Source organism: Rhinopithecus bieti, unplaced genomic scaffold, assembly GCF_001698545.2.
Source record: "Rhinopithecus bieti isolate Rb0 unplaced genomic scaffold, ASM169854v2 scaffold_36410, whole genome shotgun sequence".
NCBI lineage: Eukaryota > Metazoa > Chordata > Mammalia > Primates > Cercopithecidae > Rhinopithecus > Rhinopithecus bieti.
The window spans coordinates 1,803,440-1,817,935 of record NW_016816076.1 but is presented as its reverse complement, the minus strand read 5'-3'; the positions used below and the strand labels follow the sequence as shown (position 1 = coordinate 1,817,935).

The 14,496-nt window shown below is 35.5% G+C and overlaps 1 protein-coding gene across 2 annotated transcripts in view; it reads left to right on the top strand.

Annotated features, from left to right (window-relative positions):
• Nucleotides 1–14,496, top strand: part of SLC13A1 (solute carrier family 13 member 1) — a 91,038-nt gene that overhangs the window by 11,527 nt on the left and 65,015 nt on the right. For both annotated transcript variants that reach the window (XM_017854310.1, XM_017854311.1), the window contains exon 2: nucleotides 6,690–6,818. In XM_017854310.1, the coding sequence (XP_017709799.1) occupies nucleotides 6,690–6,818 (129 nt within the window). The remainder of the gene's footprint in view (nucleotides 1–6,689; nucleotides 6,819–14,496) is intronic.

Below are 14,496 nucleotides of genomic sequence, written 5' to 3'. Positions count from 1 at the left end.
ATAATATAGAAAGATTTTCTTATAAAATATGGTAAAACATGAAACAACAGAAAAGAGTTTAAAATCACTGCATTAAAATTAAAATCCTCCTGTCAATTAAAATACAATAAAGCAAATTTCATAGACAAGCCAGAGATTAAGAAAAAATGTTTACAAATATATAGTTTATAGAGAAATAATATTAAGAATGTAAAATAACTCCACAAATTCATGAGATAAAAGAAATAAATAACCCAACAGAAAAGTGAAAAAGAACTATAAATATAGAATTTGCAGAAGAGAAACAATTATGTTCAATAACTGTGAAAATACTTCACTGCTATTCAAGAACATGCAAATTAAATAAGAAGAACTTTTCATACCATCAGATTGTCAAATGAATAAATTAATCCAATATACCAAGGATGGTGAAATGGAACTTCTGAACATTGTTGGTGTTAATATAAACTAGTATGACTGTCTCGGATAGCTTCTTAGTTCATTTTTATACTGCTATAAAGAACTGGGTAATTTATAAAGGAATGAGGTTTAATTGACTCAGCATGGCTGGGAGGCCTCAGGAAACTTACAATAATGGTGGAAGGGGAAGTGAGGCACCTTCTTCACAAGGCAACAGGAAGGAGAAGTGCCAAATTAAAGGGGAAGGGCCTTTTATAAAACCATCAGATCTCATGAGAACTCACTCACTATTCTGAGGACAGCATGGGGGAAACTATGCCCATGATTCAATTACCTCCACCTGGTTTCTCCCTTGACATGTGTGTATTATGGAGATTACAATTCAAGATGAGATTCATGTGGGGATGCAAAGCCTAACCATGTTAGATAGCAAATGGGCAATATCTAGTAAAGTTCAAATGGAGTCCTTCCCATTTGAAGTTCTGATGCTAGTTTTCTCCACTAGCTAAGACAATCTATTTTCCATAGACATGCATGTGGAGATAGGTACAAAGACGTCCATAGCCTTATAATAGTAAAAAATTGGGGAAAAATCCAAACAAACATCAATAGAAAACAGAAAAATAAATGGTAAAATATTCATAAAAAGGAATACTATATCTGTTTAAGATGAAGTAACAATAGATCTACATGTATCAACATGAATGTATTTGAAGTACATAAAATATTGAGTGAAAAAAGCAAGTTGCAAAGTGACATATAGAGTAAACCTTATTTAATTTTAAAACCACGTGTTATTAATGTATAAATGTCTGCATGTAGTATAATCACAAAAACATAAATGGAAAGGATACAAACCACATTCTAGACAGTGGTTAACTTTGGGAATGGTGGAGGAGAAGGAAATGAGGGAGTGGTCTTCAACTTTAACATCAGTCTTTAACTGAATATGGAATGTTTTATTTGTTTAAAAATAATTTAAGCAAATGTGGCAAAGTGTCAACATTCGTTAAATATGATAAGCTGTACAAATACGTTTGTTGTATATTTTTACTATGTTCTAAATATTTTATAATTTTGAAAATGCTTTTAAAGAATACATGCCAAAAAACTTCTAATACATATATTTTTTAATGTAAGGGATCAGGAACTGTCCATACTATAATAACTTCATGTCTCTGGTAGTGTGAGGAAATCTTACACTAGGAAAGATGGAGCTGCTATAAAGGAGCCAAAGAGGTGCAGTGTATACACACAGAGCAGGTATCCAGGGTTACGTGACATGACATTTCGTATGATCTAATGGAATTCCACCTGGTTTCTACACAACTGCCTCTGTCTGGCTAGGTGTGGGTTGTTTGCTGAACTTCCTGATGTTAACTGTTGGAAGTGATAAGAAGTACAGAGATTTTTAAGCAGAAAAGTAGTATTTTTGAGGAAGTCCTCTGGACTTTTTTTCCCTCTTTTCTCTTTATTTTGAGAAGGAATCATGATTTAAAAAAAAAAAATTGTAAGGTCAGTGGTAGTCATAACTGTAAATCATTACAGTCACGTCCTTCATGATAAATAAACAAGATAAAAGTACACATTATTTTTGTTGCTATCATTCAGTTTAAGAATTGATAATACTAAAATACTTCAGAACAAAATGTGATTAAAATGTTTACTTGTTATGGTTGCAGAGTAAGTTTTAATAAAGATATCAGATGTATCAGTAACTTCCAGCAGAGTTGGGGGATAGGTTGTGGGGGAGGAAGGATTAACTCATACTCTTAATTGACAACTGGTCTTCTTTTATTGCTGTTTGACCATTGTTCTCTTGAGGAGGTAGTAGTGGTAATGATTGTGTGTGATGGTGGTACACAATTTGTGGTCGTTTTGTTTCTTAGGAGTAGGTCTGTTAAGAAGGTGAAGAGAAAGAGGAAAGAGACAAAATTTGGAAGAAATTTACAAGAGACAAAGATAATATAGCTTGAAATAATGGGTCACTCTATGAATTTCTAGTGACGAAATGAAACTACTTTATTTTCTGCCTCAAAGCTGGTCCTAAAATCAAATATCTAGGATCTCTTTTTAGTTGCAACACAGTTCCACAACTTCTAAGTAGTTTTCTTCTTCATCAGAAGAACTTGTCCACCAAAAATGACTCACCCTCATATTCTTTGTGTGAGTGTGTGAATAGATGTGAATAACAGAAAAGAAGAAAATGGTTGTTCTTTTTTCTATCTCTTGTGCTTTTCTTCTTCTTAGCAAGATTATTCACAGATCTTTGATTTTAAAGTGAACAAATAACCCTATATACTTTAATAGGATAGTTTTTAAAGAAAATACTTGGTATTGTGTTTGAATTGACCTTCTGCTATTTAATGCCTAAGGACTTTAAAGGGAAAGAATGCTTTCCTGCATTCTTTCACAACCCCAAGCATGACCAAGAAAAAATCACACAATAGAGAAAAGGAAATGTAGGAAGGAAGCATTCTTGGGATGAACCCAATAGGATGCTTATTTAATTTATCAGCCAAAGAGGGACAATTTTGAAAATAAAAGGAAATACTAATGAGAAAGGAAACTTTACAACAACACTGTCCGGAGAAAATTGGAGCAGATGGCTACCCTGCCCATTAAAGAGCACTCAAACAATCCTAAAATTTGTATTGAAACAAAAGACCCCAAATAGTTAAAGCAATCTTGAACAAAAAGAACAAAGCTGAGGGGCATCACACTACCTGACTTCAAAATATACTGCAAAGCTATAGGAACCAAAACAGCATGACAGTGGCATAAAAACAGACATGTGGACCAATTAAACCATAGAGAAATCAGAAATAAATCTGTACATTTACAGCCAACTGATTTTCAGCAAAGGTGCCAAGAACACACAGTGGGAAAAGGAGAGTCTCTTCAATAAATGGTGTTAGTAAAACTAAATATCCACATGCAGAAGAATGAAATCAGACCCATATTTCTCACTATATGCAAAAATCAACCCAAAATGAATTAAATAACTAAATGTAAGACCAAAACCTATGAAACTACTGGAATACAAAACAGGGGAATAGCTCCATGACATTGGCCTAGACAATGATTTTTTGGATATGACCTCAAAAGCACAGGCAACAAAAGCAAAAATAGACAAATGGGATTACATTATACTAACAAAACTTCTTCACTACAGACAAAATCAAGAGTGAAAAGACAACCTAGAGATTAGGATAAAATATTTGCAAACTATTCATCTGATAAGAGATTAATATCAAAAATATATAAGGAATTCAAACAACTCAATAGCAAGAAAGCAATAACCCAATTGAAAAATGAGCAAAAAATTTTGAATGGACTTTTCAAAAGAAGACATACAAATGGCCAACAGGTACATGAAAAATTGCTCAACCTCACTCTTCTGAGAAATACAAACGAAAACCACAGTGAGACATTATCTCACCCTTGTTAGAATGGCTATTATAACAAGTGTTGGCCAGGATGTGAACACTGTTTGCAGAAATGTAACTTAGTACAGCCATTGTGAAAAACAATATGGCATTCCCTCCAAAAATTAAAAATAGAATTACTGTATGATCCAGCAATTTCATTACTGGATACATATCCAAATGTATATTGAGGCGATATCTGTACTCCCATGTTTACTGCTGCATTAGTCACAATAGCCAAGATATGGAATCAACCTAAGTGTTCATCAACAGATAAATGGATAAAGAAAATATGATATGTATATATATACACACACACACACACAAAACACAAACACAAACACAGAGAGAGAGAGAGGATGGAACTATTCAACCATAAAATGAAAAATATCCTGTCATTTGTTATAACATGGATGAACCTGAAGGATATGTTAAGTGAAATAAGCCAGGAACAGAAAGACAAATAGCATGTGATCTCACTCATGTGGAATCTAAAAAAGTTGATCTCATAGAAGTGGAGAGTGAACTTGTGGTTTCCAGGGTCTGGGGAGATCAGGTGTCGGGGTTGAGGAGATACTGGTCAAAAGAGCAGGAATAAGCTTGAGAGATTTATTATACAATATGGTGACTGTAGTTAATAACATTTTGTATTCTTGAAAAATGCTAAAAAAAAAAGTGGATATAAAGTGTTCTCAGCGCAAAGATAATAATGATGTGAGGGAATGCACATATTAATTAGCTAGACTTAGTCATTCCACTATGCATAGATACTTCAAAGCATCATGTTGTACATGATAAATACAGTACATACAATTTTACACGTCAATTAAAAAAATAAGGATTTAAAAAAAGAGCACTCAGGGGAGTAACTCTGTCTTCCTCCTTTTCCAGACCTTTGGTTTTCTTCAGATGTGAAAAAAGGTGACAATTTCCACAAATTCTGGGAAGGCAGCTATCAAAGACAATGCAGATATGGTGCTTTAGCTAGCTGCAATTATAATCCACTGGGACTCCTATGAAAAAATACAAAATGTACATATGTGTTCAGGTAAACTCCATGATGAGACATAAATTTGAACTGCAAATCAAAAGGTGGACAAGTTTTCCAAATGGGTTATACATTCAGGGATTCAGCTTAGGCAAAAGGAAACTACCTGGAAGCAAGTTTCTGGAACCAGATTGAAAGATGAAAGGGAAGGTCTGGAAAAGGGTATAGCCCAGTACTTCTCAAACTTTAGCCTAGATAAGAATAACCTTATGAGCTTGAAAATGCTGATTGATTCAGTGTGTCTGGGGAAGGGCTTGATGTCATGCATTCCTCACAAGTGCCCAGATTATGCTGACACTGCTGGTTCATCGACCACAGAGGGGCAGAGGGGAGAAGTCCAAATGCACAATCTAAGTGTTGATTCTTGAATGACAAAGCAATATTTGAAAGGCAGAGCAAATAGGCAACCTTTTTCCTACCAGATATTTTACTAAAATGCTGACAAAAGCTGAGGATGTAAGAGAATTAGTGAATTAATATAGTAGTACTGTATAGAACTGAAAAAATACAAGTCAGTCTCTAAAGGTGACCCTGGAGAACTGTTGCCATGGAAGAATATGATCCCAATGTTACCAAATATCTCAGTTTGTTAAGAGAAGGAATTCAGACTTTATTTTTAACATTAAACCTGCTTATTTGTAAATCCTAACTCAAATTAAGCACAAAGACTTATAACATTGTGAATCAAATACAAAGAATTGTCTTGCTAGACTTGGCCATCAGCTTGTGACTGCTTCAGCCAAATGATCAAACACAGTCAAAGGATCTAGAATATGAGCACAGGTAGGCAGAAACTAGCATGTAAAGGATCTGGGGGCTTGCTGGTATACCAACTGACTGAACACTATGAATTAGAGTTCAGAGAAAGGGATGCATTATGAGGAGCAAGGATCAGACCTCAAATATCAGCAAAGTGTGTAAAGAAGATTCTTTGGATATAGAAAATTGATGTCAAGAGGTGCTGCGATAAGACATTATAGTTAGAGTGAAGGTGGATTTGAATGCAAAATGAGGACTCTTCAATTGTTTTCAATAAACAACTACAAGTCACTGACTTTTGGTTGATTTAAGTCAGGACTGAGCTACTTAAAATACGGAAGTAGTCTGGGCCAGGTAATAATGCAATTCTTGAAATTTTGCTTTTTATTCTGTTGCCAAAGTTGTGCCATCTGAGTGGACTGTGACTCTCCACCCAAAGACCCATGTTGACATGGATGTTCAACACTTATGACAGGGGGTGTATATGGTGAACAGAACCAGCTAGCACCTTGTATTCAGGCTCATCCATGCCACACAACTTATGTTTCTTCTCTGAGACACAGTACTGCAAAGGTTATTCCTAGGTTGGTTTTCTCCTTTTAGTTAGAAGGAGAGGAAGGCAGGAGTGCTTGGGTACCACTCAACCAGACACCAAGGAACGCAGTTAAAAGGTAGGTGTCCTGCCCTCAGGGGAAAGGCTGTAACTTGGCTATTTCTGTACTCCAGAAGTATGGGGGAGTGCATTTTACAGGCCAAATGAAGGTGAGTACAAACACCTATATACACTAATCTGAGCAAGAAGATTAACTAGATGATGTTGTCTATTTTGAGGGAAATGTGAAATAAATGTAATGAATGGGGATTTTTTTCTGTCTTTAGTTTTTTATGTTTATTAAATTTTGCTTCTTAGAACTTCTAAGAAATGAATATTTGGGGGCAACTCAAAGATGCAGAGGTCTTCGGATCTTCTTACTTTAAGCAAACATGTTTGTGTTTGAATGTTGACTTCTCCAGTCTCATGATATCACCTTTTGCTTTGCATTTATTCTTACCAGGAAACAGAATGTGCCTACATACTCTTTGTGGTCGCCATATTTTGGCTTACAGAAGCATTGCCTCTGTCAGTAACAGCTTTGCTACCTAGTTTAATGTTCCCCATGTTGGGGATCATGCCTTCTAAGAAGGTAAGTCCTCTTGCTAAAGTCATGAGTTGATTCCCTGTTTTGTACTGAGATTTCCATTGAGAAAAGTTATTTTTAAAGGGAGAAATCATCCCGTTGGTAAGGTTCCATGTAAGTCCCCCAAACTTCCAACTATTTCTCCTCTCTGGCATTCTGCATGTGTGCCCACCTTCAGAGAACAAACACAAGCTGCAACTTCTTGATTCATACATGTCAGTAGGAGAAATGTATATCCCCTCTTCTCTCACTGACATCTATGCCTGGTGCCTCCCTCTCAAAAACAGGAAAATTTGTTGACATCCTTCATAAGTTTTTTTTTTTTTTTTTAAATGAAGAAAAGAATTTTGTTTTAATGAAGAAAAGTTTCCCTGTTTTCATTTCCAGAAACCTGCCATTTCCAAAGATAAAGCCAAACTAATGTTCATGTATAGCTCCAGGAGTTTATTCATGCTAAGAGGTGTTTATTGGTTCTATACAATCTAAGAGTACCCATCTGAAGAAAGTGGATTTGGTTTTCCAAATGCATTGAAAACAGTCTCCAGCCACCCAGAAAACAACTATCTAAACCACAGCTGAAACACTCTCAAGAGAGATGTTAAGTTGGAGATGCCAGTCAGTGCAGCTTATCACCTTTGGACTTCTATCTTCTGCCTGGGTCTAACATTGCTCTCTTGCGGTTCACCTGTCTTTTCATTTTCTTTTTAACTAACCCTTGATTACATTTCTTCCTGTGAAAGGAATAGTTTCCTTCTTTATTTTCATGTCCTTCTTCCTGATTTTGGAGCCCTAGTCGATCTTTTGCACTTTTATCCTCTCCGCTCCTCTTTTCTAACTGGGTTTTCCCCTCCCACATAATTTTGAGTCTTTTCTATCTAATGGCCATTGATTTGGAAGAGTGGCCAGGGCTACACTTCAGTTCCTCTTGCCTCCAGGCTGACATTCTGCTGCCCCAAGGAATCTCAGAGCTATAATCTATTAAGCATCTTAAATGCTTCAACATGCTCTATGGCTTTTAATATCAGGAATTAAAAAAAGAAGGGGTTGATGAGTTGTTAAAACTAGGGTGTCAAATTTTTAACCCCTGTCCTACGGGCTTGGATGGTTCTGTGTCCAGAGATAGGTATGTTTAAGAGTTATACATTTGTCTCTTATGGTTTAATAACAATAAAACTGACTAAATTGACTGTTAAAAAGAGGTTGAAGTAGAAGTGAGATTCACTGGACTCATGGGGCATTTCTGTAATAAGCTGTTACAGGAAGAGACATACAAACATTAGAGGGAAGCAGGAGGAAAGAGTACCTGGGAAGGGCTGGCTTTGTAGGAGCTGCCAAGGATATATATGTCTGCCTCTTTCTGATGTGTAAGGGCCTGACTAAAGGCAGCGAAATTTTAGGTGCCAATGGTAGTTTCGCATCACTCTGACTGCAGACACCTGCCCAACAGTCCTTTATCCCCAGACTAATTTAACAGCCATAGAATCTTAGACTTGAAAGGGAATTCTTCTTGGTCACTTCTCCCCCAGAACAGGGATCCCATCCAATATCTCTTACAGATGAGATCATTCAGAAAGTGTTTAAAGGCTTTCTGGATTATGGGCCTCTAATATCCCTCAAGGAGATACACATTATTTTTGAATAATTTTAACTCATAAATAACTCAGCTTTATTGAGCCCACATCTGAAACTCAGTAACAGACTCATTAAACTTATTTCTAACATGTAGAATTTCATAAACAAACCTCACTGTTTTGCATGACAGTGTTGCTTGAATTTGAAAACTAATATCGTTTCCTCCCTATTTCTTCCCACCTTGAGTCTTAGTGGTTTCCAGACCTCAACTCCCATCCTCAAATCTGCGATTTCCAACTCCATCAACACCACCATCTTCTTTTTTCTTCCTGAAACTAACTCTAGTTTGTCAATGAGACTTAAGAATTAAATGAGTTAATAAATGTAAATTTCATTACATAGTAAGTACTCCATATATGTTAGCCAATGGTATTATTTATACATTCACAAAAGTGAATAGATGATTCTAGAAATATTTTGAGTGTTGCAAAGGTAAATTACCCTATCGTCTTACCTATGGCATTTCAGCCTAAGTTTGTTTTAAACTTTATGTGATTCTCTTCACCTTGTAAGTTTAACTGGAACTTGCAGCAAATCATAGTCCTTAGAACTTTTAGTGGAGAAAACTGTTCTTCAGAATTGCGATCCTTTTTCCCAACAGAGTAACTTACCTTTTCCTAATAAGTTAGCTGACCAAAGCTACAGTCTATTATGAATCAGCTAGAGATTTAGTCAAAAGGCCTGAGCTTAGAATTTGACATTTATTGCCGATTACTTGGAGGACCCTGATCATGTCCTTTAATAACTCTTTTTTATCATCTGTAAGTAGAATATGATAATGCTACACAACCCATTGTTGTCACGATCAAATTAAATAATGTATGTTAAACAATGATACAAACTAAGTATCAAGCATTCTTATGAGGTTTAATATGCACAGTTAAAGTTTGTTTTGAGAGTTTTAAACTATAATTCCAGGCCACTGCAGCATCTTTGAATCTCAAATCTGTCACTGAGTAGGATACCATGTCATTAATGCCCTCATCTAAGTTTAGAGCCCTAAACTCCTCTCTCTTTGGCCATGATAGTTATCACTTTACCTATTTATTAAGCCAATTCTAAATACTGGTATCTTGCTGAGCCCATTACTGTACTTGAAGAATATCAACAAATGTTAAACTTTCTTCATATTTGTTGAACTAAACCTGAAATGCTAAAGTATGTAGAGTATGTTCAATTTGATATTTCAAAACAAGCATTAATATTATTGTCATCAAAAATATTTATATATAAATTTTACATATATGAATGTGAAAATACACATGTACATATATATATATATGTATATAATGTCATGTATTTTTCAGTGATTCAATAGATATTCACCTGGTAGTACCCTTCCAGGGATTTGGGAACATACCAATGAATAAAAACAGGCAAAATATTTCCTATCTTTCTAGAGGAAGGGAGGCAATGAACAATGTATCTGATAAATAGAAATATTATACAGTCTAGTGAGCTAGAAAGGTAATTTTGTGCTGTGGAAAAAATGCTACAGGATAATGGGGATCAGAGAGACTGGTAGTTTTAAATAAGGTGGTCAGGTTAGACCTCCTTGAGATAGTGATACTTGAACAAAGACAGGAAATGAAGGAGTTAGCCATTTGAATATTTGGAGAATGACTATTGCAGAAGAGGTAACATCCAGTGCAAAGACCTTATTGCAGGTACATCTGCAGTGTAACTGGAAGAGAGTAACTAAAGAGGAGAATGATAGATTAGGTCAGGTAAGTAATGTAATGAGGCAATGGACCAGGCAGGGTCAAACTAGGCCATTGCAAGATTTTAACATTGAATAAAATGGGATCCTCTGAAGAGTTTTGAGCACAAAAGTTACATGATCAACTTAACTCTGATTTTAAAAAGGATAATTTGGGCTGCTGTGTTGAGAAACAAGACAGAAAGAAAGAGACAGATAGTAGGTTATTGCAGTAGGTGAGAGACCATGGTAATTCAGACCAAGGACAGTAATAGAGATATCGAATGTATTGTTGATAAAATGTGAAGATAAAATCAGCAAACTTTCCGGATTGATTAAATATGGCATATGGTTGGAAGAAAAGTGTCAAAGATGCCTCACAGCTTATCTGCCAATTGGGAAAATGGAATTGCTATCAACTGAAATGGGAAGATGATGGGAACTGCAGTCTTACTCTAGGAGAGGGGCTGATACCTAGAGTTCAGTGCTGGACAGATAAGTTTGAAATACTCAAGTGAAGATGTTGAGTAGGCAGTTGAATACAAAAGAGTCTAGAGTTCATGGGAGAGAGCTAATCTGTAGATATAAATCTGAGATTCATCGAAATATAGATGGTATTTAAAGCCCTAAGACTTGATGAGATCACTCGGGGAGTAAATGAAGATAGAAAAGCAAAGAGGAAAAAGAACTGACCTCTGCATAGCTACAAGAGTAAGAGGTAAATGAGAAGAGAAAGCACTAGCCAAAGAGACTAAGAAGAAAAGGTTATTGAGGTAGGAGGAGAATCAGGAGAGTGTGTAAGCCTGGAATCCAAGTGAAGCAAGTGTTTTGAAGATGAGGCAATGACTATGTGTGTCAAATCTGCTGATAAGTCAGTTAATGTGAAAACTAGATATTGACTATTGGATTTAGCAAAACAACCTAATAATTAACAAAGCACCTTTTAAAAAAATTATCTCATTTAATTCACAAAGTTGGTGTGAGGTAATATTTAACTTTTAGAACTATTTATTGACTTGTAGAAAGGTTGCTGAACCGGTAAATTACATAACTAAGAGAGAACTCAGGTACTCTGATTGCAAAAGTCCGTGTTTTTTGATGAAATCCTATTCTGAGACAGAAATATAACTATGTTTATCTTGCAAATAGATATCAAATATTATTAGAAATTTTATTTGACATATCAATTTTTTCTTGAGAATAGTTATATTTATCAGTGTAATTTACAAACCAACAGCACCTTCTTCTATTACCTCCTGGACAAGTAGGCCATAACAAACACATCTGCCTGTAGCTAATGTTTCTTCTCAAATATTCTGACTCTAATGAAAACCATAGAATAGGTACTACAATGAAAACAGAGAATGTGAAATTTTTTTCTGAAGTTTAACTAATTTTATTTGGACTGCAGGCTGTAGTTTGTTTGCATGGTCTATTGAGAAAACTGGCAAACTGTGGGCCTGAAGGCCAAATCAGCCTGCTGCCTAATTTTTAAAATAAACTTTTTATTAGAACAAATCCATAGTCATTCATTGACATACTGCCTTTGGCTATTTTGTGCCATGACAGAGTCGAATAATTACAGTGAAGACCATATGGCCAACAAAGTCTAGAACATTTATTGCTTGGCCCTCTACAATATGCTTACTCCTCATATAACCCAAATCAGTAACAACAAGAATGTCTCATAGTCCTGGACTTCTTTCTGTGTCTAATCATTTACTAATAATGGCTTGCTTCTGTGTGTTTATTTATATTTTTAAGTCATTCTGCATTTATTCTTTCATTTCATTCTCAGAGTATTGGTGAATAGGGTATCTTAGCCCATTCAGATTGCTATAACAAAATACATTAAGCTGGGTAAATGAACAACAGATATTTATTGCTCACAGTTCTGGAGGCTGGGAAGTCCAATATCATGGCACTGGCAGATGGGGTGTATGGTAAGCGCTTGCTCTCTGCTGCATCCTCTCTGCTACTCTCTGCTTGCTCTCTGCTGCATGTTGCTGCTGCATCCTCACATGATGGAAGGGGCAAGGGAGCTCTCTCAGGCCTCTTTTATAAAAGCACCAATTCCATTCATGAGGTTGGAGCGAACATGTTTGGTTCCTTTTAGGTGCCAACATATGAATTTGGGTGGTGGACACCAACATTCAGACCACAGCAGTCAATAGGGCTTATTTCCATGAGCCAAACTGCCAATGAGATAAGGGAAAATGAAAACTTAAATATTTATTCATTTTTCAATAATAAACTCGAGGATCAGGTCCTGTAAGAAGATTTTCCCAATCCCTCTAGGAAAAAAATGATCACCCCACTTACTTTTAAAATCTGAATTATATTTTGGAGAGGTTTCATTCAAGCATCTATAATGCTTTATTGCACTTTTTGTTAACTTGTTTTTTCTCATCTAATAGCTTGTAAGCTCCTTGAGTCTAGGGACTTATTAAATTTAACATTTATTGAGTGCCAATTTGTGCCAGGCATGTGCTAAGTCCATAAATACAATTATTAATAAGATACATCTGGCCTTCAAAATACATCTAGTGTAATAAAGGGGATAAATAAATGAAGAAATTATCAATACATAAATTAAGAAGTACTATAAAAAGGGAGATATTATCTAATCCACTTTAGGTTCCTAGGGAAGATATCTTAGAAGAATTGACATCTTCCATGAAGGAAGACTAGAAGTATCCAAGACAAGGGGAGAGGGTCATTCCAGGTTAAATTGCAAGCAAGTGTTAAAGCACTTCTGTGTTTGAGGAACTAAATACATAGGAAGAAGTAGGGTGGAGTGGCAAAAAACTAAATTGGAGAGGTGAAATGGGACCAGATGATGAAGGGTCTTTCATGACATGTTGAAAATACTGGATTTGGTCTTTAAAACTATGGGAAGGTCTTAAAAACTATACTGAAGAAGTATAAGAAGGACAATTATGTGACCAGATTTACAATTTAGAAAAGGGGCTACAACAATGGTATGGAGTGGATCAAAAAAGATCGATCATACAGCAGCCAAGTGAGAAATAGCGAGGAGCTTAATAAAGGTTGTCATGTATAAACAGAGAAAAAGGGACAAATTTTAAAGATATGAAGGACCTAGGAATAATAAGACTTATATTGGAAGTGAAAAAGGAATCATGGCTGACCTTTAGGTCTCTGTCTTGGGCAACATTTACATTAACCACAAAGGGAGAATGTGTTTGAAGGATGGGGAGTAAGAAGACGTACGTTGAATTGTAGGTGTTTGTGGGAAATTCAAATGGACATGAACAGTTGGACATATCAGTGTGAAACTCAGAAGACTTACCTGTGTGGAAATAAAGATCTTGGTGTAGTCAACATTCATTTAACAAATATTCATTGAGTGCCCCCATGTATGTGCCAGGCATTATTTTAGTCCTATAAAGTTGAATCCTTCAAATTCAGTCATTGGATGGATAAAGCAAGAAGACTATAAAGACTATAGACAGAACCCTGTAGAATACCAGTATTTTGGAGGACCGAGATAACTGGATTTTCAAAGTCAGAAAAAAAAAAAAATTCAGAGGCAGGTATAGAACCAGCGAGGAAAAAAAAAAAAACTTCCTGACTCTGGAGGCACTGGTAAATTAATAAACTGAAATACTTATACCTAGAGTAAGAGTTGAAAGAGTTAGGAGCCTAGGAGATAGAGGACAGAGTATAGAAAATTGGGATTTAAGAGCTCACAGACCATAGCTTATTCATTGTCCCTCCCTCCCTGATTCTTTCAGTGCTATTTACCAAGCTCTCCTACTGTGTACCAGCATTATGCTAGGTGCAAAATACGTGATGGTTAGCAAAACAGAGTCCTGGTTTGGCTAGCAAAACAGATTCCTGGTCCTCATGGGACTTTATGGTATAATACAGAAAACAATAAGCACATAAACAAACAGTATTTACGTAATGCATATACTATGAAAAAACCAAACAGGGTTCTATGATACAGAAAAATAATAGGACTTATTTAGAAAGGCCTGATATTTGAGAATTGAAGAGGTGCAAGGAGGGAAAAATATATGAAGCATTTATTAATGTATTCTCTGTTCCTATAATATTTTGGTACATACAGATAATTTTCCGTGAGTAATAAATGAAATAGTAAGGAAATTGATATAATTATTTTCTATTATCCAATCACTACAAAATGTAAAGAGATAGATATAAACCTTGAAAAACATCATAAATGAACATTTTATACAATATAAAAGTTGTCCACTTGCCTACTTTTAATTTCAAGGGCAATTATCAATTTTTGCTTTTATTGAAACTAAGCCAAGCTTAGCAAGTTATGTTAAAATGCAGCTATAATTTAATACAGCAAAATTA